Raw genomic sequence first — 25,769 nt, forward strand, 5'->3', positions numbered from 1 at the left:
CTGCTAGAGGCAAACAGGCTCTGGCCTATCAGGAGTCCCAGTGAAACCTCAGATATCTGCTAATACGAAATGGTGGTGAAGGACAATCCTCAATTTATGCATTGCAGCACATAGAGGAGTGAGCTCAGATCGCTTCCTCCCAGCACTTGTAAATGGGAATTCACACTGTAGTAGAGCAGCCCGCAGCTGCTCTAGCAGCTCCTGTTCTTGACATGTACCTGGCCAGCCTGGTCCCCACTGGAACCCAGGGAAGCCACCCACACTGCTAGATATACACAGAGCTGCAGAATAACCCTCCCCTCATACAAATAATACGTACAGCCAACACACAAAACACAATACACAATCCGCACAAACTCAACACCACTGACAATCCATATACATGCACACAACCCCACAAGCAGTCTCTCACATGCAATACCCCACACATACATACACCACCAAACACACCATTTGACATATGCATCCACACACACACAATTATTTGTCTTGTGTGTTTTCCCCTTGGTTTTCATGTGCTGTACCTTATTTCCCGTTCGAGAGCGGCCATACAAACGGAATCTATTCGTCTCCCGAATGCGGACCACCCCAATGCCTCATTAGAACACTTACACCAATTAATTAGAACATTTGCGCCTGCAACATAAGAGCGAAACCGCAAGAACGTTCACACCAATTAATTAGAACGTTCGTGCCTGCAACAGAAGAGCAAAACCGCAAGGGAAGTAATTAATGAGTGCTCCCCTGGGTGGCCGCCATTTCGTATAGACGACAGTCAACCTGGGGGAGCCTTCATATCTTGAAAGGAGACGCTTCTCTTGCATGATCTTAGCACAGGAACCTCGCGAACGGAGGCTGGTCGGGGAATGCACAGAATAGAGGATGACCTCCAAGGGGGGGGGGGGGAGGACCACTAAGGGGGGGAAGAAGGTAAGGACCACAGAGGGGGGGAAGAGGGGAAGTACCAATAAGGGGGGGAGGAGGGGAAGGACCACTGAGGGGTTTGGGAGAAGGGGGAGATGGAAGACCACTAAGGGGGTGGGGGAAAGGATGACCACTAAGGGGGGGTGAGAAGACCACCAAGCGGAGACTGCAGAGGAACAGGGGGTCAAGGGAGAGCGCTAAGAGACAGAAGGGGAGATCACTAATTGACAGAAGGGGAGAGCACTATAAAAAAATAGTTGCTCCCCTCTCAGTCCCTATCCTACCCACAAACCCTCTCTTTTACACTACACACATATACAATGCATCCCTACTCACACACAGACACACTGAAACACACAATGCATCCCACACACACACACACACACACACTGATTCTCTTACACACACACAGAAACAAAATGCATCTCTTACACACACTCAATGCACGACTTACAGACACACACTGCATTAAATTACATACACAGAAAAACACATTGCATCCCTTACACACACACACCCAGAAACATACAATGCATTCCTTACACACAAACACACACTGCATCCCCTATACACACACACTACATCCCTTACACAAATTGATATCCCTATACACTACATTCCATAAGAACACACACACACATTACATCCTCTACAATAACACATAACACATCCCATACACTCCACTCCCTGTGAGAGAACTCATGGGTGGGCCATGTAGGTGGATTTATGGGTGGGCCATGTAGGCATACTCACGGTCAGGCCCTGGGGCCCCAGACCTTGAGCTGTGTAAGGGGCCCAAAAAATGAAGCTGCTTGCTGTTCGTTAATTGTTGTGAGCACTGTTACAAACAGTCAGGGCTGCCATCAGGGGGTGACAACCATAACGGTTGCACCGGGGCCCGCACGCTGATGGGGCCTATCAGGTGGCCCACGCACTTAGGGCCACCCAATGGGCCCTGTATCTTCAGGTGCCCGGTCAGCGCTGCGGCCGAGCAATAGCGCGACCGGGCCCCTTTAAAAAAATCTCAGCCGCAAAGTACTGCTGGGAGGAAGTGGCTGTCACTTCCTCCCAGCTCCCTCCCCTCCGCGCCGCACGGGAGGGAAGAAAGACAGGCTGCTGGAGCCGCACCGACTCCCATCAGCCACAGCCTTCCACCTGCAAAAAAAAGGTAAGAAAAATTAGCTGTATTTGCGTATGTATCTATGTCTGTATGTACGTCAGTATGTGTGTCAGAATGTCTGTATGTATGTCAGTATGTCTGTATGTATGTCAGAATATCTGTATGTATGTCAGTATGTGTGTCAGAATGTCTGTATGTGTGTCAGTATGTCTGTATGTCTGTCAGAATGTCTGTATGTCTGTCAGAATGTCTGTATGTCTGTCAGAATGTCTGTCAGTATGTCTGTATGTATGTCAGAAGGGTCTGTATGTATGTCAGTATGTATGTCAGTATGTCTGTATGTATGTTAGAATGTCTGTATGTATGTCAGAATGTATGTGTGTCATTATGTATGTGTGTCTTTGTGTGTGTGTGTATGTATGTGTGTCTGTATGTATGTGTGTATGTCTGTGTGTGTAAGTCAGTATGTGTATGTATACATGTCTGTCTGTATGTATCCAGTGGCGTACATACCAGGGTCGCAGGGGTCGCGGCTGTGACCGGGCCTGGCCCACCGGGGGGCCCGGCCGCCCCTGCGACCCGGTATGTAGCCACTTGGCCAGCCTCTTCTCCTGGGGGGCCCTAGAGCCGGCCACCTCCAGGCCCCCCGAGGCTGGCCCTGCTGTCACCCCACGGCCGGTCCTGCGGGTGCGCGAGGGAGCACTCTCCCCTAAGTGCTTCCTTTTCAGCTCCCTCGCGCACCGCACTGATACCGGAGCCGGAAGATGACATCATCTTCTGGCGCCGGTATCAGTACGCGGCGCGCGAGGGAGCTGAAGAGGAAGCACTCAGGGGAGAGTGCTCCCTCGCGCGCCCGCCAGCCTGACTGCCCGCCGGGTGACCGGCCCCCCCAGGAGCCCAGGAGCCCAGCAGCACCACTGGACCCCAGGGAATCCCCAGGGAATCCCCTCAGCACTCCAAAAGGTAAGGAGGCTGGGGGGATTAAATAACAAAAACAAAAACGTGTGTGGAGGTGTTGGTGTAAGTGTTAGTGTGAGTGTGTGTGTTAGAGTGTTTGTGACTGCTAGTGAGTGTCAGTGAGTGTGTTACTGTGTGTGTCTGTTACTGAGTGTGTTAGTGTGAGTGTTAGTGTGTGTGTTAGAGTGTGTGTGTCTGCTAGTGTCAGTGAGTGTGTCTGTTGAGTGTGTCTGCTAGTGAGTGTCAGTGAGTGTGTTACTGTGTGTGTCTGTTACTGAGTGTGTTTGTGTGTGTGTTAGTGAGTCTGTTTGATGTCTGTTAGTGAGTTTGTGTTTGTCAGTGAGAGTGTATGTTTTGTGAGTGTGTATGTCTGTTGCTGAGTGTGTCTCTGTCAGTAAATGTGTGTGTCTGTTAGCTAGTGTGTATGCGTCTGTTCGTGAGTGTGTGTGTGTGTGTCTTCAGCACTTACCTTTCTCCAGCGCCGGACTCCCTTGGCGCAGGGGATCCCTCCGCCTCTCAGCTCCGAATGCGCATGCGCGGCAAGAGCCGCGCACGCATTCAAACCGCCCATAGGAAAGCATTACTCTATGCTTTTCTATGGACGTTCAGTGTCTTAGAATCGCGGAAGCGCCTCTAGCGGCTGTCAGTGAGACAGCCACTAGAGACTGGATTAACCCTCAGTGAAACATAGCAGTTTTTCTGAAACTGCTATGTTTTCAGCTGCAGGGTTAAAACTAGAGGGACCTGACACCCAGACCACTTCATTGAGCTGATGTGATCTGGGTGTCTGTAATGGTCCTTTAAGTGTGTGTGCATCTGCATGCACTGGCGTACATACCGCGGTCGCAGGGGGCCCACGGATCAATTTTCGCACCGGGGCCCCATTGGGCCATGTGTACGCCACTGTATGTATCTGTATGTAGTTCAATATGTATGTATATGTCTGTGTCTGTCTGTTTATATATGTATGTATGTCAGTATGTGTGTGTGTGTATTTATGTCCTTATGCGTGTGTGTGCAGTGTGCATAGGAATTTGTTCATATTGTTTATTGTCCGGCCCCCAACAGTGTCTGAGGAACCGTGAACTGGCCCCTTGTTTAAAAAGTTTGATGACCCCTGTCATTATGTATGTATGTCATTATGAATGTATGTCTGTATCTATGCATGTATGTCAGTATGAATGTATGTCTGCATGTCATTATGAACGTATGTGTATGTGTGTATGGATGTCAGTATATATGAATGTATGTATGTATGTCTGTCAGTATGTCTGTATATATGCGTGTATGCCATTATGAATATATGTCTGTGTATCTATGTGTGTGTGTGTATGGATGTCAGTGTCTGTATGAATGTATGTTTGTCAGTATGTCAGTATGTCTGTATGTATGTATATATGTATGTATGCCAGTATGAATGAATGTATGTCTGTGTGTATGTATGTCGGTGTATGTATGTGTATGTCTTCAAGCATGTGTGTCTGTATGTATGTTAGTATGTGTCTGTCACTATGTATGCCTGTGTGTCTGTATATGTGTGTATGTCTCAGTACGTATGCCTATATGCGTGTATGTCTGTTAGTATGTATCTTTGTGTGTGTATATCTGTGTCATTTTGTATCAGTGTTTGTTTTTGTGTCTGTGTGTGTATTCCTGTGGGCGGGATTTGGAGGTGGACCCTGTGGGCGGGATTGGAGGCGGGCCCCAGGGTGCCCAGACCTTGAGCTGAGTTAGGGGCCCCTAAAATTTCTGGTGGCGGCCCTGCAAACAGTTTCCAGAGAGCCCCTTCTACACCAGATCCGTGGAGCCAGACTGCAGCCTGAGCCCACCATCATCCTTTTGTCCTCATCTGGTGGTAAGTAGGCAATCCAATATATTATTAGTGGAACTAATCTCTAATTTACCTCACATTAAAGGGCCACTATAGTCACCAGAACCAATACAGCTTAATGTAGTGGTTCTAGTGTCTATAGCCTGTGCCTGCAGGCTTTTTAATGTAAACACACTGTCTTTTCAGATAAAAGACACTGTGTGCAGCACTGGCATTGGCCCATATGGCAGAACATATGGGCGGGGAATTGTGATGTCACATGGTGGGCAGGACATATGGGCGGGGGGCGGCAAATGTTGTTTTGCCTAGGGCGGCAAAAATCCTTGCACCGGCCCTGCCCCTGATCTAGAGTATAAAATAAAAGCCATAAATGTGCTTAATAAAACTACCTGTTTGTGCGCTAAATGAGTAAAATGAGAAAACTGTTAAATTAACACATAGCAAAAAAAATAAAGTTGCTCTTATACTTAAAGGAACACTCAGGGCACTATAATAACTTCATCAGAATGAAGTTGTTATGATGCAAGTAGGTCCCAGGTACTGCTGGCTTACCTGAATGGTTTAACCACAATATCTGCCATCGGATTGTCCTATCCCTAAAATTTCGCTCTATGTCTGACTGGGCACCAAAGACGGGATGAAAACAAAAGCTTATGCTCTCAGTCTACCAGTATCTCCACATTGTGAAAAGAAAGTAAATAAGCTTATTTTCTCAATAGGCTGATAGATTCAGCTGACGCCTGGACCTATATGCGGCACCCCGTCAGAGGCTTACTATCTGAAGCCTCGGACATAAAAAGGACGTTCGGGGCAAGGCGAAAAGGTGACTGCTTGAATACTTTGGGGCTAAATCGTTCATCAACAGTTTAACCTCTTCAACGGGTGCCAGGAACCTCACTGCAGCATAAAAACTTAATTGCAATGAAGTTGTGACGGTGTCTGCATTGGTCCTTTAAACTACAAAATCAAGGGATCCAAGTCACCAGATACCTCAGTAAACACACCCTTTGTGTCTCAGCATGTATGTTATGGTTTCTTTGTTTAACCAAGCCATAGAGACTCCTTAGAATAGACTGTCTTTGTTAGAAAAGTAGAGCTATACACTAAAAGGGTTTATTCACTAAACTGATATTTGATTTGAAACAAATTTAAAATCTGAATGTACAAATTTGAGTGCAAATAGCTGATCTGGAATAAAAATTCCAATTCACCTATAATCACAGGTTGGCTATTTTTTCAAATCATTAGGATTTCAGCCTGATACAATTTGACCTTGTGTTAATAAAATGCATCAGATGTGAACTGCTGATAATTCACAGTTGATTTCAAATTGTATGCCAAGATATTCAAAAATAAAAAGATAGCTGACATGAAGATTTTTTGTTTTCTTCCTCCTATCTTGTCCTTGAAGATAGAATTCACTGGAAATTCCCAGCAGTTGATTGTTCCACAAATAATTCTAATATTATTTATAAAGTGCCAACAAAATCTGCTGTACAATGGGATCTCGCAGGGTGCCTTTACTAAACACCATATTGTGTTAAATTTCAATATTATAATCCAGAATTTAGTCTCCCCCCCAAAAAAATTAGCTGATCAGGAAAAAGTTCTCATCCTCAGCTAAAGTCACAGCTTTGGTATTGTAGTCTCTTATATGAGATTTCTAACTGACTGCATTTCACTGTTTAGTGAATAAGCTCCAGTATCACCGTTTACAAGCTTATTAATGATGGGCAGATGAAGAGAAAAAAAAAGGGAAGGTTTTAAAGTCTCTCCCATTAGATGACAGGATGACGTTGACAATGCAAAGCAGCCCAACCCTGTTGCCCGGGGGACAAGGAGTGGCTGGAAAACAACCGTCAGCTTTCCTCCTTTCACCTGCGAAGAGCACAGGTTTCACTCCCTGCTGGGGAGCAAGCCGCCGCCGCCGCCATCTTGTCCTCGGGAGACTCGGCAGTTTATGACAGGAGAAGCCATTTTGTCTGCTGCTCCTACAGCCCCCAATTTGGCTCACTCACTGTTTTATTGTCATTGAACAAAAACGTGAAACACTGAACGAGATCACAATAATGGTGTTACAAAAAAAAAAAAAAACACCCAGAAAAAAACCATACATGGATTGTAAAAACATGTTTATTAAAGTTAAAAATAAAAAAAAACACATGATAAACTCTATAATAAAATAAATTAGGATGTGCGTTAAGAAATAAAAGTATTGAGCACTAATTAAACGCCGTTTGCCATTTCTGAGACGGGTGGGGGGTTAAACTAACGACCATAGAGGTGTAATTCCTCCACCAATATGGCGCCGACGCTTTATTAGAGCAGTGCGGGGTGTGCGCGCGAGACCAGTCAGCGTCATCGCCCCGCCCCCCTTCTGTTAGGGTCGACTCCTCGTTCTGTACCCAGAGTGCACCGCGCCTGCGGAGGAGGGCATTTTGTGGCGAGAGAGAGAGAGACACACTCTCTCAGTGGAAAAGGGGGGGTGTAGGAAGACGATAGCCACAAGATGGCGGCCTGAGGAGGAGCGGCGGGGCTGCGGCTGTGACAGCGGGACGGAAGGAAGACGAGGTTGAATCCCAGGACTGTTAGGGGTGCGGCAGGCTGCCCGGAGAGGGAGAGTGACGGAGAGCGTGAGGGGAGCGCGTTGGCATCGTAGCGGCTCCCCGGTGACGACCTACCGAACAAAAGAAAGGCGGCGATCGCCTCAGTGTTACAGGGCGGCTGTGTCCCCCTCCCCCCGCCGTTCGGTCCATTCTCTACCCCTCCCGGCCCCCCTGATTCCCGGGGTGTACCCCCCTCCTCCTCCCCTGGATCATGGCGAGCAGCAGCGGCTCCAAGGCCGAGTTTATCGTCGGGGGAAAGTACAAACTGGTCCGGAAGATCGGCTCCGGCTCGTTCGGGGATATCTACCTGGCAATCAATATCACCAATGGCGAGGTAATAATCCCCCCCTATCCCACCCACCCAATCCCAGCTCTCCTTCCGCCATTACTGTGCTGGGGATTAATCTCACCTCCAGGTACCCCTACTGCTGGGACAGACTGGCAGCTCACACTGACACTGCCCCCTGCTGGCCACTGTGGACCCAACAAGAACTACACCCATAACTACCCCCTGAACATCCATAGTGCTACACTGGGTCTACTGAGGCCCCCTGTCTGTGCCATGTGTGAGCTTCATAGGAGACCTAGCAAGATCTGCACCCATAACTACCCCCCTGAACATCCATAGTGCTACACTGGGCCCCCTGCCTGTGCCATATATCCTCTTCATGGGAGACCTAGCAAGATCTGCACCCATATCTACCCCCCTGAACAAAGTGCTACACTGGGTCTACTGGGGCCCCCTGCCTGTGCCATGTATGAGCTTCATAGGAGACCTAGCAAGATCTGCACCCATAACTACCCCCTGAACATAGTGTTACACTGGCCCCCCCTGCCTGTGCCATGTATGAGCTTCATAGGAGACCTAGCAAGATCTGCACCCATAACTACCCCCTAAACATCCATAGTGCTACACTGGGGCCCCCCTGCCTGTGCCATATATCCTCTTCATAGGAGACCTAGCAAGATCTGCACCCATATCTACCCCCCTGAACAAAGTGCTACACTGGGTCTACTGGGGCCCCCTGCCTGTGCCATGTATGAGCTTAATAGGAGACCTAGCAAGATCTGCACCCGTAACTACCCCCTGAATATCCATAGTGCTACACTGGGGCCCCCTGCCTGTGCCTTGTATGAGCTTCATAGGAGACCTAGCAAGATCTACCCCCTGAACATCGATAGTGCTACATTGGGTATACTGACCCCCCCCACCCAAATCTGCCTGTCATGTGTGAGGTTCATAGGTGAGGGTCTGCGGACCTAGCAAGGACTACACCCATAATTACCTCCCTGAACGTCCATAGTGCTGCACTGGGTCAGCAGAACAACATGTCTGTGTCCTGTATTAAGTTTATGGAGAGAGTCTTTTACGTTAAAATTTTAATTGAATTTAGGATACTTTGATAACTAGGGATTCTTTTCCCCCCACAAAAACTAATACATCTATTTAGCTATAAAATATTTTACCAGGTAGGATACGTTGAGATTAGTTACAGGGCTGAATAGGGCCTTTTTCATATGAGCTAACCATCCAAGTTTGCAAAATGTAAGGGCCTGCGCTGTATGTTAAACTGTGGCGTTGCATTGTAATGGTACCAACATACTTATGTTTTGTCTTCAGATGGTGTCCTAAATGTATTGCTGTTTTGTCATTGGTCACTATTTGCATTCAGTATGCATTGCATTATGTTGACACTTTGCAATGTTTCTAAGACTTCACTGTTTTTGTCATGTGGTCTGGTGTCAGTGAAAGGGCTTATTGATTTTGGCACCACCTATCTGAATACGTTATGGGTACTCGTATGCGTTTATTTTTGTAAGATGGGAGTAGCAGTGTAAGTGTCTTCCTTGTTTTCTACTTAACAAGATTTGCAGTTGGGTGCTGCATCTCATAACTGCAATGCTAGATATGTGATATGGTACATCTAGTATGTAGTTAAAGGGATATTATGCCAGCCAATCCATATCTGTAACCAGGTTGCATTTGTGAAGTACTAGCATAATCATGGCTGGAGTGACTGTTTAGTTACCTTTTCTTTGCCTAGGTTGATTGTTTTTCTCATTGAATAATCACTGGCTGTATGTACCCCAACTACCTGAAAGCAGTTGCACTGTGCATATGAATAATCTTGCAATAATGGAGGACCTGTCAAATGCATCATTCAGGTTTTAATTTTGTCTCCTCCTTGGAGTATACCTTGCCACGAATTGTTGATGTATACATGTAATAAAATCTGTAAACTGAACTTACGTACCTCAAATGCTTTAAAAAGGTAAAGTTCTTACCCAAATGTGTTAACTCCTTGTATGTGATGTCCCAAATTCCTTGACGGTCAATAGATGCTTTTGGAAAGCATAGTACTAATCTTGGACATCATGAACCAAAAACAATATTGAGTAGAAAACACATACAAATATTCATTGACACTTCCCAACTTACATGATTTTTTATTTTTTTTTATCCTTTTTTTTTAACAAACATTTGGTCTCTGCATGAACTGGATCCCGCTGGTCATTGGATGAGTGCACCAGCTCTCATCCAATAAATATTTTAACATACAGATTAGGAAACCGTGCACAAACTTTTTAATTTTTTATTTTTCAGTTTTACAATGTTACTTAAAGGGACACTGTAGGCACCCAGACCACTTCAGCTCATTGAAGTGGTCTGGGTGCTGTGTCCCTTTTGCACCTAGTGCTGCAATGTAAAACATTGCAGTTCAAAGTCTGCTCTCAGTGGCTGTCTACCAGACAGCCACTAGAGGGCTTCCGGAATTTAAATGGACTTTTGGTACGTTATCTGACACTGGACGTCCTCACGCTCAGCATGCTTTTCTAAAAATTGTATTGAGTGATTTTCAATGTATTATTCAGTGGCGGAATTTCATAGAAAGTAAGGGTCCTTTTTTAAAGGGATCTCACTAGAGGATCCTGGAGTGCCCCCCTCCTGTCCCCATCCCACGTTCGTTGCTGAAGGGGTTAATAACTAAATAACACTAATCTGAATCCAGCGTTGTCTTCCCTCTGCTCTTGGTCAATCTCCGCTCCTGCTCCTAATGCGCATGCGCGACAATGGCCTTTATGCTTTAGACCTCCCCATAGGAAAGCCTTATTCAATGCTATCCAAGGTGGATTCTGGCAACGCTGGAGGTCCTCGTGCATAGCATTGAATGTTTTCCTATGGGGAGGTCTAATGCGCGCGGCCGTTGGCATGCATGCACATTGGGTCTTCCCTGTCGGCTGATGTTGGCGGAGGAGCATGGGCGGAGTCTGACCCAGCGCTGGATTTAGTGAAGTGGCTGAAGGTTTTACACCCTATAGTGCCAGGAAAACTACTTTGTTACTATAAGTTTGTCACCATCTTCCCACTTTTGTCAATTTTGGAATTGCTTGGCAAAAACAAGGTTTCTCCCTGTCTACTCTGTAGCCCTAATAATATGGAAATTGACTGGACATGCATGCTCATGCTAGCATTTTACTCCAATGCTGGACTGATGCTTGATTACATGGAAATGTAGCTTCCCACATTGCCGTGGCAGCTGCAGAGGTTGGACTGGAGTTGTTGGTATAGCCCAGGCATAGGCAATTTTGGGCACTCCAGATGTTTTGGACTACACCTCCCATGCTTTGCCAGCATTATGGGTGTAAGAGCATTATATGGGATATAGTCCACAACATCTGGAGTGCTGAAGGTTGCCAATCCCTGGTATAGCCTATGGATTCCTTAAATTAATGGTTTGATATTTAAAGGAACACCTAAACAACTTGAGCTTAATGAAGTAGTTTGTTTATAGATCATGCCTCTCGGGTTTTACTGGAGTTAAATCACTGTTTCTGATCATGCAGCCCTTGCCACACCTCCACTGGCTATGATTGACACAGTCTGCATGGAAAAAAAAACTGGTTTCACTTTCAATCAGATGTAATTTACCTTAAAGGGACTCTCCAGGCCGCCGTTTTTACTCACCTGGTTCCAGCGCCGTGAGCCTTGTAAAGCCGCGCCCCCTATTTTGTCAAAATGACGAAATGCGCGAGCAGGGAGCAATCAGACGCTTCCATTTGGAAGCGTCATTGTTTTCTTGTGCGCATGCGCGGCTTCTCTCTCCTGCACACGTATTTTAATACGTCTGACGTGTACATGGCCTTTTTAGGGCCATACATGATAGGAAGTCCCTCTGGTGGCATTCTGAGTGCGGCCATCAGAGGTATTCCTATCAATCAATGTAAACACTGTATTTTCTCTGAAAATACAGTGTTTACATTAGATTGCCTGCAGGGAGCTATAGATCTCACCTGAACGACTACATTAAGCTGTAGTTGTTCAGGTGATATAGTGTCCCTTTAAACAATTGTATCTCTTGCTCTGTAAATTGAACTTTAAACACACAAAGGAGGCTCTTGCAGGGTCTAGCAAGCTATTAACATAGCAGAGAAGAAGAAAATCTAAATTAAACAGAACTTGCAATAAAGAGAGGATAAACATTAGATGACTCTTTACAGGAACTGTTTAGGAAGTCGGTGCAAGTCACATGCAGGGTGGTGTGATTAGGGTTCTTAAACAAAGTGATTTAACTCCTATATAGCAGAAGATTGAGCAGTGAGGCTACAGGGGCATGTTCTATACACCAAAACTGCTTCATTAAGCTAAAGTTTTGGTTACTATAGTGTCCCTATATTTAGAAAACCTTTAGTTATTCTAAGTTACTCCTTAAAGGAACATTTTAATGTTGGGAATAGAAAAATGTATTCCCAACTAGGGATAGACAGATTATTGATTCTGCCGATTATTAGACAATATTTAGTAATTTACCAATAATCAATATCGACCATGTAACTTAGATATTACCAATAACTTGATCACCTCTCCCAGTCACCAGTCTCACGCACCAGTCTCCCGCATCCTGAAACTCAAGCTGACTGCTTATGAAACCTACATCGTGACCTAACCACCCCTTTCTGTGAGTCGTCATTTGCGGTGCACAGGTGAATAATGTACTGGGATGGCAGACAGAATCATGTTAGGAGTGTGATTGCTTGGCATGTTTAGTTAATGCCAGATTTGTTTCGAAACTGTTACTTTTCAAAACGTTAAATGTACAGAATATCGGCACAAGTTAGCTGATTTGCCCTGTTTGTAGGCACTTCCCCAAACAGGGAAAACCTCCTCTATGACGGAGACTCTGGTTTTGTTGCCAACCTGCAGGTTTCACCTCACACTTCCGATACTCCCAGCCGGTGTTGGCCAGAGTTTTAAGAATCTCCCCCTCCTCTTTTCCTGATTTTACAATGTGCAGATTTAAATAAAAATGTACCTTTTTTTTTTTTTTTCCTCCTGGATTTCAAGCGGACAACCTTTTACTTTCTTGTTTGGTTAGCTCAGTTGAGCTAAACGTGATAGACTGCAATTGCCCAGAGAACCTGGCTTGCAAAGACTTCTCATTGTACTGCATTTGTAAGTCTGATTGGACAGCTACAGAAAGTGTGGGCGAGGTTACAAGTGGGAGGTCTTGAAAAGGCATTAGTCAAGAGAAATGGATGTTTTGCAAGCTATATAACCCCAATAAAAAATGCATAATTAGATGCATTCATGTGTTTATTGGGGGCATACCTATTCAGTTTTTTTGGTAGTCACGAATATCCCTTAACGGAACACTATATGGTCAGGAACACAACCATGTATTCCTGACCCTTTAGTGATAAACCGCCCCCTTTCCCCCTAAAATTTAAATCTTCATTGTATTCAAGTTTGCAGCTGCTGCCTCTGCCCCCATAACTGCCTGCATGCCTGACATCAGAAGTGGTCTGATCCAATCACAATGCTTTCCTATAGGATTGGCTGAGACTGTCAAGGAGGCAGATCAGGGGCAGAGCCAGCAAAGGTCAAGCACAGCCCTGGCCAATCAGCATCTCCTCATAGAGGTCCATTGCATCAATTTGTCTCTGAGGAAAGTTCAGTGTCTGCATGCAGAGGGTGGAGACACTGAATGGAAGGGCTGCACATTGGGCAGGACTGCTTAAAGAAGTGCCTCTAGCAGCTATCTGAGTAGTGACTACTGGAGTTATCACTAGGCTCTAATGTAAAAACTGACTTAACTGATTAATGATTCTACTTATCAGAACAAATACAAACTATAGTGTCACTTTAATCTCAGTGAAGCTGTGTGGCAGCAGTGGTGCTTTCATTTTAACTACAGTTTGATCAATCTAATTTTTCCAGAGCCAATGCAGATTATTGGTCACCTTTTCAGGCCGATTGCCGATATTCTGTATATATAATATTTTGAAAAAGCAACACAATTTCTGCGCAACTCTGGTATTAACTGAACATGCAATCGCTATCCTATGCTATCATGATTAGCCAGCCCAATACATTACAGCAGATTATTCAGTCAGGCAGGTGACTGGGAGAAGTAAAGTGAGGGACATCAGCACTGGATTCAGGTAAGTGACTGATTGAAGGGGTTTTAATCCCTTCAGCCCTGTGGGATGCGGGGTGTGAAGGGACCCACAAACACCTATTAAACTTATTGTGCCAGGAAAATCCCTTAAAAATGTAGTTGGACCCTCCCCAAAATACTCCCTCGGAGCCTTAAAAGACTGAATCCGCTGAACATCCCCAGTTTTGTCTTGCCTATTGCAGGAGTGAAAATAAAAGGCATTTTTAGTTGCTTTTAAATTAAGTCACATAAAATTCTTGAGCCACAATCCAGTCATCCATTAAAATCAAGTGTCCCTCTTTGTCCATTTGAAATGTTGAGAGGTATGCCACTAGAAGCACTCGCTCCTCCAGACAGGGAATCAAATGTGTTTAACCCCTTAAGTCCGGCGGACGTATATTTACGTCCTTTTAAAAGCGGCTCTAAACGCCGCAGGACGTAAATATACGCCCGCCGTTTTTTTTTAACTTACCCGGTCGCCGGTGGTCCCACGCCGGCGATCGCGGTTGGGGGGACTCCCAGGGAGCCCCCCCGCGGCAGATCTGCCTCCTCTGGTCCCTCCCGGTCATGTGAGAGTGAGGTCCTTGCGAGGACCTCACAATCACATGGCCGGTATAGCTGGCTCAGGCATTGCCAGCAGGGGGACCAACTGTAATGACAGTTGGTCCCCCTGCTGGCTGAAAATAAAATAAAATTAAGTTAAAAGTGTAAAAAGAAAAAAATATATATATACTTAGATCATATATATATATATTATATATATATGATCTAAGTATATATATACACATATACACACATACACATACACCGTCTAGGTGTATTTTAATATTAATATATATTTAATTATATATATATATATATATTAATATCAAATTACACGTAGACTGATACTGATTAAATATATATATAATTATTGTTATATATATATTTATAAATAATATAAAAAAAAAATATGTAAATACGTAAAAAAATTAAATAAAAAAAATAATTAAAAATAAAATATTAAAAAATATATAGATGTGTTTTATTTCATTCTAACTGTATTGTGATATTAATATATATATATATTTATATCAAAATACACGTAGAACAAAATAATATATATATCTATATACATAAATATATACGTATATATCACTATATATATACCTATATATAAATAAAAATATTTAAAAATATATATATATATATATATATATATACGTATATATACACATATGTATATATATACATATATTAATTCTACACATATATATTTATGTAATCATTTTACATAATTAGGTATCCTAATTAATTACAATTAGCGGGACCTGCCTGACAACCCATGCCGAAAGTATAAGGAATTTAATTTGCTAGCACTATATTTAACCCTATAACTTTCCAAGACACCATAAAACCTGTACATGGGGGGTACTGTTTTACTCGGGAGACTTCGCTGAACACAAATATTAGTGTTTCAAAACAGTAAAATGTATTACAACGATGATATCGCCAGTAAAAGTGACGTTTTTTTGCATTTTTCACGTACAAACAGCACTTACACGGACGATATTACTGCTGCAATACTTTTTACTGTTTTGAAACACAAATATTTGTGTTCAGCTAAGTCTCCCGAGTACAACAGTACCCCTCATGTACAGGTTTTATGGTGTTTTCAAAAATTACAGCGTCAAATATAAGGCTTGTGTTTCATTTTTTTCACATTAAAATTCGCCAGATTGCTTACGTTGCCTTTATGACCCTATGGTAGCCCAATAATGAAGATTACCCCTATGATGACATACTATTTGCAATAGTAGACAACCCAAGGTATTGCAAATGGGGTATGTCCAGTCTTTTTTAGTAGCCACTTAGTCACAAACACTGGCCAAAATTGGCGTTTTTTGCATTTTTCACACACAAACAAATACTAACGCTAACTTTGGCCAGTGTTTGTGACCAAATGGCTACTAAAAAGACTGGACATACCCCATTTGCAATACCTTGGGTCGTCTACTATTGCAAATGGTATGCCATTATGGGTGTAAATTTATTTCCTGGGCTACTATACAGTCTCAAAGGCAACGTAACCAATCTGACAAATTTCAATTTCTAATGTAACACGCTATATTTGACCCTGTAACTTCCCAAAACACCATAAAACCTGTACATAGGGGGTACTGTTTTACACGTGAGACTTTGCTGAATACAAATATGTGTATTTTATTGCAGTAAAAGTAAACAGTATTATGACATTGACAGTTAAAATGTCATGTAGAACTAAAAAAATAAAAAAAAATCTTATTTTCTCCCATGTTTTTCATATTAAATTATGTTTCATAGCTAAATATTTGATATTAAATGAAAGCCCTGTTTCCCCTGAATAAAATGATATATAATAAGGGGGGGTGCATTTAATATGAAAGAGGTGAATTACGGTTTGACAGACATATAGCGCAAATGCCAGGTTTTGTTTACATTTTGTTTCGTTCACAACTTGTACATTTGGCTGCGGTGTTAAGGGGTTAAGGGTGTGCTGCATGTTTATGTTTATGCATACCTCAAATCCATTGCTTCTACCTGAGAAGGTGTGGGTTGGAGAAGATCAGAAAGACCTCAATGGGTGGTTGGCTGCAGTAAAGGAGTCCCAGCACTGGGAATGTTTATTTTCAGAACTATAGGTTCCTTCTAAATCTGCATAATCACTTTCTCTTTTTTTAATTTTTATTTTTTTAAAGTAAAATGCAGCAGCTAACTTTTTTTTCTTTTTCTCCTTCAAAAGCCTTTCAAAGTGCAAAATGTGTTTGTTCTGTCTTCCTTGCTGACTGTTAAAATGTTTAACCTGTATCCTAATTTTGTAATTGGGTTACTTTTTGAATGAACGATCACTGAGCAAAGATGATTATGCTTGACATAAACTAGCCAAAATGGGACCAATGAATGATTCAATTGTATTTCATGTTGTGGGTGTTTTGGTATGGTGGGAGGTTTACCAAACTCAAATTGGAAAAGCTCGTTTGACAAACCAGCTCATACAAGCTTTTAAAACATGTGCAGGAAAGGTTAATGGCTATGAGCCTACAGGGAAAGTTTGCCAGATGCACACACCTATGCAAATAAATATTGCTTGTTTGTTGTAACATGCATTGAATGTAGCAAAGAATGTTTATTAAAGGAACACTTTTTGCACAATTACCACTATAGTACATTTTATTGGAATGTCAGGAGTACCCTTGCTCCTCTCTGCTTGAGCCAGGCTCAGCTGACTGGCTTGGAGTAATCAGCTGACACCCTCTCAGCCAGTGAGCTGAGCCCTGAAATGCTGGGTTTAGCACAGGAAGAAGGTAGCTTCTGGCACTAAATTGACTGAGTGAACAGCTGATACTCAGACTGCTATCCCTGTACTGCAGAATTTAGCTATGGGAAACTAGCACTTCTAGTATTCGTTTTTCTGCTTGACTCCTTAAAGTTCGCTATAACGGTTATGATCCTAATAGAATTTTATTGTTCTAGCAGTTGTGCAGGAAATGATACAAGTGGATGAAGTGGGATGACTATTGTAGGGACTAAAATGTCAGATTTCAGTCTCTAGTGGCAGGTCACCTCATTATAGACTGGTTAACTTTTTAAAAAATATTTTTGTTGTGCACAAGATAACAAAGAAGCTTACGATGCCACATCAGCATAAGCAAGTACAATAATATCGTTGCAGTACACGTATATGGCATTAAATGTAGATATCAACAAACTAAACATACACAACATGCAATATGTGATAGATTTTATAGGTAGAGTAGTAATAAAATCTCATGAGGGGTTTCAAAGCAAACATGCGCTAGGTGAGGTTGGTGAATGGTGACAGTATGCGGGAGAAGTGTGCATGTTACCACACTTCAAGAAAATGCAGCCTCTGCGTGCTTTGGGGTTATGGTGAAACAAGCGAAGTACTACCCATCTCTGCACATTGTGCAACGGTACTATTACTAGGCTAGACATGTATAGCAATTATGAAACCAGCAGCACTGTAACAGCTGAGTGTCATGAGGGTAAACCACAGTGTCTTTATTCTCCTACTCCTCCCTGCACTTTTTATATCATGTATTAATATTCATGCATAGTTATGGATATGGGTTGTAAGGAAAGTAATATGAAACTTAAAAAATAGGGGATAGTCTAAATAACAAGTTGCGTGTTGATCTGTGCACATATGTCATCCGCCTGTTGTGTGTTCTCTGGCACCGGGGTCAGCCAACTCCGGATTGCAAGGCTGGTGTGGTGCTGAGTAGATCCAGGTGAGTAACTGCAGGGTTGTGCCTACCTACCTTCCAACTCCAGGCTGTAGTGAGTGTCTGTCTGCATCTCAAATCCTCGGGCTTGGGTATTTCCAGGAGCCAAATCTCAGCTCTGTCTGGAGCTAGTAGGGGGTTTGGTTGTTAAAGACAATCGTCGGCAAGCAGTCTTCCGCTTTTGCGGTAATGTCAATAAATTATTGCCTCTGGGAGATCTTTGCACTGGCTTTGGTTGAACAGGTGCAGGTCTTGTGTGCTTGCCTTGAGGAGGACTGTCCGGCTTTGACAGGTTGGTTCCTATACTGACTGCACCATGCTCCATAATGGTAGCTTGTGCCCGGTCATGAAGTCGTGCCCAGAAGCTCCGGAATATCGTTGAGCTTGTGCAGGGTGTGCTCCAAAGGCTGAGGTGGTTTAGGCAGGCCCAGGGCTCAGATGTTGCCCTTGCGTGGGTTTGGTTTTCTGTTTGCATGTTTTTCTACCCCAAAATGGGCTCAAAATGCAGGACCTCAGATACCCCACGTCTGCTCTGCTCATAAGCTAGACTCCGCCCCTTTACTGGCTAACTTTTAACATGGTTGATGACATGCTAGTTTTCCTCTTTTCTGTTTTTGTGGGTTTTTTAAAATTTAATTTTATCTTTTTAGATTTTTAAAAATCCCTATTTACAAAAGAAATCTAAAGAGAATAACTTCCTTATCCCTTCATTGGACAAGTAAATTGGTCCTGGTTCAGTTCTGTGTGTGGCAGTGTTTGTCAGCTGGTACACACCATTCTCTTTCTGGATGGTGTCCAAAAATTATGGCTATTAAAGCTAGATGCCAGAAAGTTGAGTAGCTCTGCCACTATGCAGCTTTCTCCCTTGGCAGTCAGGCCCCATACCCTACGGTCTTTTAATGTCTAGTATTGCTAGAGTTGTTAAATATTAATGCTTGAATTTACTTAATTTAAATCTTAAACCTGTACTCCAGTATTGTTCAATGGAACTTTTTGTTTACACTATGGCAAAAGGCTGGTTCCATTTAAAGGACCACTATAGGCACCCAGACCACTTCAGCTTAATGAAGTGGTCTGGGTGCCAGGTCCATCTAGGTTTAACCCTGCCTGCTGTAAACATAGCAGTTTCAGAGAAACTGCTATGTTTACATTAGGGTTAATCCAACCTCTATTGGCTGTTTCATTGAGAGCCGCTAGAGGCGCTTCTCACTGATTTTCAGTGAGAAGACGCTGCCGTCCATAGGAAAGCATTGAGAATGCTTTCCTATGGACTGACTGCGCACGCGGCTCTTGCCGTGCATGCACATTCAGCTGATGGCGTCCGAAGGAGGAGAGTCCCCAGCGCCGAGGTGCTGGAGAAAGGCAAGGGGGGGGGGACCTATTAATACTATAGTGCCAGAAAAACGAGTTTGTTTTCCTGGCACTATAGTGATCCTTTAAAAATACCATAAATAGTGTTATTTAGGTGTTTATTGCCAGATTACACAGAATCTGTTCCATTTTTATCATTTTAAAAAACGACCTTTGTAGCAATTGTAGTAATATATATTTTTTTCTATCAAATTTTTAAATGCTTGATCAATATTCAGATGTTTGTGTGTGTGTATATATACCTCTTTAAGCTTTGTGTCTGACTATACGTAATTCATATCTATCTATCCTTTTTTTTTTATCCAGGAGGTTGCTGTGAAGCTGGAATCGCAGAAAGCACGTCACCCTCAGTTGCTGTATGAGAGCAAACTTTATAAAATTTTGCAGGGAGGTGTTGGCATTCCACATATCCGGTGAGCAATAACATATTTCTCCCTCAGTCAGTCCTATTTTAAAAAAAAAGTGTGTGTATGTATATATTCTAGCCATCTTAAATGGTGCAAGCAGTAACCATATTGTCCATTGTGCCTTTCATGTCATTTTTAACAAAGTTTAAAAGGGTACTCTAAACCTTTTCTACAATTGGCCCCTTTAGGCTTGCAATGCCCCATTTGGTATTGCTGATAGGTTCTCCCCAGATAAAGTGGTGGTTTTTTATTTTAATATATACGACTGGGCAAAACTAATTCTGATCTCTCTCCTCTGACATTACAGTGTGCCTCATTTGTATAGAAAGAAATGGAGGGACACTGGTGTGAGAAAGAGGGCAAGCTATTAAGTCTGTCGCCAGTGTGTTATGCGTGCTGACAACAGACATAAAATATGCACGGAATTGTCATCCGGCAGCCCTGAATAGAGTTCTGGGCCTAAGTAGCATGTGCCATGGTGCAACAAGTCCCCGCACACAATCAAAAAAATATTTGGATATGCAGCGTTTTAAGCTGAAACACTGCTCATCCAGGTTCCTACCACTTATGACCACTTCAAATGACTAAAGTGGTCATGGGGGTTTGAGTAACTCTTTAAAGCCCTCTACAGCTTTAGCAGATGTGAGATGTTAAGTTAAATCTTTTAATTTCTTCCCCCTCCACAAATGTTTGTGTACATGTAATTTACTTATTTTCATAACCACCAATTTAATATTGGCCTTCAATGTAGATCAAATGGAAAGGCTTGCACCTTTAAGTTGTGTTTACAAACTGGTCAAATAAAATATGTATTCAGCATTTGCAAACTCACAAGCAATCATAGGACAATAAGGAAATTTGAATACTATAACATTGGTGTTTATTTGCAAAAAAACAGTGGCATCCATCAAAATCTTGTTGCATTAGGAAGTTACTGTATGTTTAACATGTAGTGAAAGTTGTCAACCTCCGCTGCCTTAAATCAGGGCTTGACTGATTTTTTTTTTTTTTCTTTGAATCTTGGAACCAGCTGAAAAAGTTAAAAGCGGTTTTTTTTTTAGTTTTTTTTTTTATTTAATCAACAACTTTAAAAAATATATTTTTTAATGTCAAAACTACAACTTAAAGGAGCACTATATGGTCAGGAACATGATGGTGTTAAAAGAAAAATCTAGCCCCCCTAAATATAGTAAAATCTTACTTGTATTAAAGTCTGCCGCTGCTACTTCTGCCCATGTCTGCTGACATCAGCAGTGGTGGTGTGAGCCAATCAGTGCTTCCCCATAGGATTGACTGAGATTGTGAAGGAGGCAGATTAGGGGCAGAGCTAGCACAAGTCAAACACAGCCCTGGCCAATCAGCATCTTCTCATAGAGATGAATCAATGCATCTCTATGAGGAAAGTTCAGTGTCTGCATGCAGAGGTTGGAGACACTGAATGAAAGTGCTGCACATTATGCAGCACTGCTTAAGGTAGCACCTCTAGCAGCTATCTGAGGAGTGGCCAGTGGAGGTATCCCTAGGCTGTAATGTAAACACTGCATTTTCTCTAAAAAAAATTATTGTACTCACCAGAACAAATTCAATAAGCTGTAGTTGTTCTGGTGACTATAGTGTCCCTTTAATGTAGTGGTTCTGGTGTCTAGAGGATATCTATTCAGAGAAAAGGCAGTGTTTATATTGCTAGCTAGTTACACTTCTAGTGGCAGTCACTCAGATGACCACTAGAGGTGCATCTGATCTCTGCACCTACGTTCAGGATCTCCACAGTCTCCATGGAGGCGCTGAATGTTTTCCATAGGCATGCATTTTCTAATGCATCTCTATGAGGAGATAATGATTGGCAGTGTTTTCAGCATGTGCAGTAGCCTCCTAATGCTTTCCCATGGGAAAGCATTGGATTAGTGGAGATTAAACTCTCACCCATGGTGGCTGGGCCAACTGCAGCAAGACTGGTATGGCGTGGAAAAAGGGAGTAAAAACCTTTCCTATGCAATCGAAGGGTGGTTGGTCACCTAAACAAACGCATTCTCACACAATCACAAATGATTTGTTTTAATTCAATTTGTCCTCTGGGCCTCCCTACCTTTGGGAGAGTTGGAGCGGATCCTTTCCCTGAGATTCAGTGTGGCTGCTGAATTCTTCAAGCTCTTCTTGCTCTGCTCCCTCACACGCAGTTTACTGATGCCAGGGCTGCAGTGACATCCTAGTCCGGCTCCTGACCTCACAACGGGGCAAGTGAGCAGAGCAAGTGCTTCCCAATGGAGACCAGAAAGTAACTTGCCCTTCATTGCCTCACATGGGGGGGATGGTGAGAAGATGGAGACATACAAAAAGATAAGTCCTGCGCTCACTCCCTTCACTACTGGGCTGGCAACAATGACTACAGTACAAATCAGCCCCAATATATGGTAAAAACCAAAGAAAAGAAAGTTACCTGCGCTCTCTCCTTAATCCCTATGTATATTTATACAGATAACTCAACTATAGCAGTAGGAATGCCAATTCCTAGAAGAAAAATATAATTTCTCATGGGTGGGAAGATCAATAAAAAAAAGCTGCAAAAGGAGACTGAGAACGGACAAAAGCTTGAATAACTTAGCTTTCGGTGGGTGGGTAGATCGGTGCATCTAAATTAAACTTTATATTCACCTACTATGTGTAGCCCTAGAGCCTGTAGTTTAATCCATGTGATCGGATCTACTGTATGGCTGTTTTGGATAATCCAAAAGGGAACCGAAGCTTATAATGATGCTAAATGTCAATGAGTCAGCTATTCTGCTCTTCACATGAAAAGTCATTAAACATTTTTTTTTTTTTTTTAAACAATGTAGCAAGCACACAAAAAGCCAGACTACGTCTTATATGCTTGATTGCTTTCACTTTATTGGATGCTATGCATGAAACAAAGGTCAAAGCTGAGTGGGCGGAGAAACTTGTAAACTAGATATTAATAATTTCACTATGATAGTGGTTAAAAAGCAGTGTTAAGTGACATTTGTCACTGCAACAATTTCTAATGCAATAATCCTGTTAAGTATTTAGAACATATTAATTTAGTTTTAATGAAGTATATGTAAAAAAAATAATAAACGTGAAACCTACCTCTTTCAGGGCTCTTGACAATTTTTTTTTATATATAAAGCTCAGATATTGGGACTACTTTACACCATAACCAAATGGCATTATCAAGGTCCCATATCATCATATGCATATCAACAAGATATGCCCCTTGGTGTACTTCTCCCCTCCCACTGTGTACTTTTTAGTGTGTGTCCCCTCCTTAGTGGTCCTCCGTGGTGTGCCTCATTATCTCTTGTACTGCGGTCTGCTGCGCTTGGCCACCCCCTAAAGGAGCTTTGGGGGGGGGGGGGGGGGCGGCGCGGCGCTCTGCACTTCCCACCTGCCGGTGACTCAATTCTTGCGCCCCAAGACTAGCCTTATGTATGTGCTGGGTGCTTTGAGAATCTTGTAATATACCTGTTTATACATACATGCTGGATTGTTTAAATCTTAGTGTGGTTTTCTCTTTTTCAACTGGACAGTTAATATTATTATTTTTGTTTAGATGGTATGGGCAAGAAAAAGACTACAATGTTCTAGTCATGGATCTACTCGGGCCTAGCCTTGAAGACCTCTTCAACTTTTGCTCCCGCAGATTTACTATGAAGACCGTACTAATGCTAGCAGATCAGGTATGTACAGTGTTGTCCCAAAATAAGCAAATTCATGACCCTTAAATATGACGTAAAGCAGAGCAAGAACTATCTTAACATGTGTGGGGTCAGTCTTTTTATTCAGAACTTATTAATGATCTATTTTTTAATAAAGAAAAATAAAATCAATCCGCATGAGAACGTTCAGCGTTGTGACCAAAAATTGCCTAATGTCCCGGAAGCGCCTCTAGTGGCTATTTGGTAGACTGCCACTAGAGGTGGAGTTAACCCTGCAATGTAATTATTGCAGTTTATCAATAACAATTACAGGGTTAAACTGACAAGACACTGCACCTAGACCACCTCAACGAGCTGAGGTGGTCAGTGTCTATTGTCCCTTTAACTTTCAACTTCCTTTCACTACACCTACAACATGTTCTGATGTTGCTTCTATCCTGCACATATCCAGTCACACCTCTTCTCAAGCCTTGTTGTATCTTCAAACTTTCAACCCACCCCAATTCCCTAATTTTTAAGACCTTTGTGGTAGTAGGTAACACAATCTATATATTTTTATTTTTTGTCCCATTAATATTTGTTCTTCCAGCTTATTAAACAATGCAAGTAGAATTGCAGGCTTGGTTTCCACCCACCATTTTATCTTTATTAAATATTTTTTTTAAATTAATTTTTCTCCCTTTTGTAGATGATCAGTAGAATTGAATACGTACATACAAAGAATTTTATACACAGAGACATTAAACCAGACAATTTCCTAATGGGTATCGGACGTCACTGTAATAAGGTTAGTTTGTTTGTTTTCTTAAGTGAGCAAGTCTAAGTATTTGAAAATCAATTTCCTGCCTGCTTTTATTTTTGTAAATTGCTTGTTGCACTAGCATTTGACGCGTGTTTGTGCATTTATCTTTTAATAAGTCTGCATTACATCTGCCCTAGTTAAGCAGTCACATCGTAACATAATTTTGTGTTGTAATGTGCACGTTTCTCTAGGTCTGTCTAGATACAATTAAAGCAAAAAATATGTAGCTGTGAAAGATATAATTAAAAGAGGAAATGTGTCAATACTACGGAGTTAAAAAAACACACAATTGGTCCATAATCCAAGTCTTTATAGTCCATGATGTAGCCTTGATAGTCAATTTTCTTGTATTGGAGCCCTTGGCTTGTTTTTTAGTTTAACACAAAGCTGCCAATAAACCTTGCTAAAACTGTACGGAAAGTGGCTAAATTTGTATTTGCAAACTTAGTGTTTAAAGAGTAATTTAAGCATAAGCCTGTGGCGGGGTGGGGGGTACCTGCATGTAGTACTGGCACAGCAAATACCTCCTTTAATTATTGCTCTTGTATTTGAAACGTGACTATTGCACATTTTGAGGCCTATATTATTGCATGACTTTGCTATATTGTGTTTTCTGTTTGTTTGTTTTCTTCAATATTTTGTTTCCTTGCTGTATAGCATTAAAATTTACTGAGCTAAATAACATGCTTCCTTGACAGTGTCAATATGTATAAATCGGGCAGACAGGCAGCAATTGGCAAATCAATAAGCATGCTGTGCGTTATTTTTCTTTCTGGTTAACTTTTCACCCTGGGGTCATTGTTAGAAATTTTCTAAGTAGGGGACAAATGTACACCACCTTATTGGAAGCAAGATTGCCAATTCATGTTTTTGGGGTTTATATTTAAAAAATAAAAAACAATTTTTTTTTTACTGTGATCTATTTTCTCAATTCTAGTTAATGTTTACCTTTGTTTGCCTGTATGAATGCCAACTTGAGGCCAGAATATTCTAAGTGATTTACGTTCTGACCAAGGTGCATGGTCCAACTGAAAACAGAATCAAAGTGGTCTCTTTCATTTTATTTAAAAATTTATATATTACTTTTTTATTTTTAAATCCGTGGAACAAGAGACTTGGCTGAGTTGACAGGTAAAGACCATACCTTCATAGAATGCTTTATTGCACATTTCATCCTTTCCTTTTGGTTCTGTTTGCTTGGGAGGAGTCTTTCTCTAACTGCATCATTTGGTTAGGCCTGCTCACATAAACGTAACCACGCACTTCTAATCACCTAAACTGACAGCCCAATATAATTTAGAAACAATCCCAGTTTAGATATTCAATTATGCACTTTAATAGCCTGCGATATATGCAGGTTGTAAATCTAACTTGG

General features: G+C 42.2%; 1 protein-coding gene across 4 annotated transcripts in view; it reads left to right on the forward strand.

The window, feature by feature from the left end:
* The first annotated feature begins 7,210 nt into the window (after positions 1–7,210).
* Positions 7,211–25,769, forward strand: part of CSNK1A1 (casein kinase 1 alpha 1) — a 38,657-nt gene continuing 20,098 nt past the window's right edge. For 2 of the 4 annotated variants that reach the window (XM_063447340.1, XM_063447341.1), the window contains exons 1-4: positions 7,211–7,772; positions 19,818–19,924; positions 23,487–23,613; positions 24,281–24,379. In XM_063447340.1, the coding sequence (XP_063303410.1) occupies positions 7,650–7,772; positions 19,818–19,924; positions 23,487–23,613; positions 24,281–24,379 (456 nt within the window). In that variant the 5' untranslated portion in view covers positions 7,211–7,649. The remainder of the gene's footprint in view (positions 7,773–19,817; positions 19,925–23,486; positions 23,614–24,280; positions 24,380–25,769) is intronic. The other 2 variants (XM_063447342.1, XM_063447343.1) reach the window with 2 other exon arrangements.

The sequence above is a fragment of the Pelobates fuscus genome, chromosome 3 (genome assembly GCF_036172605.1).
Source record: "Pelobates fuscus isolate aPelFus1 chromosome 3, aPelFus1.pri, whole genome shotgun sequence".
Classification (NCBI taxonomy): Eukaryota; Metazoa; Chordata; class Amphibia; order Anura; family Pelobatidae; genus Pelobates; species Pelobates fuscus.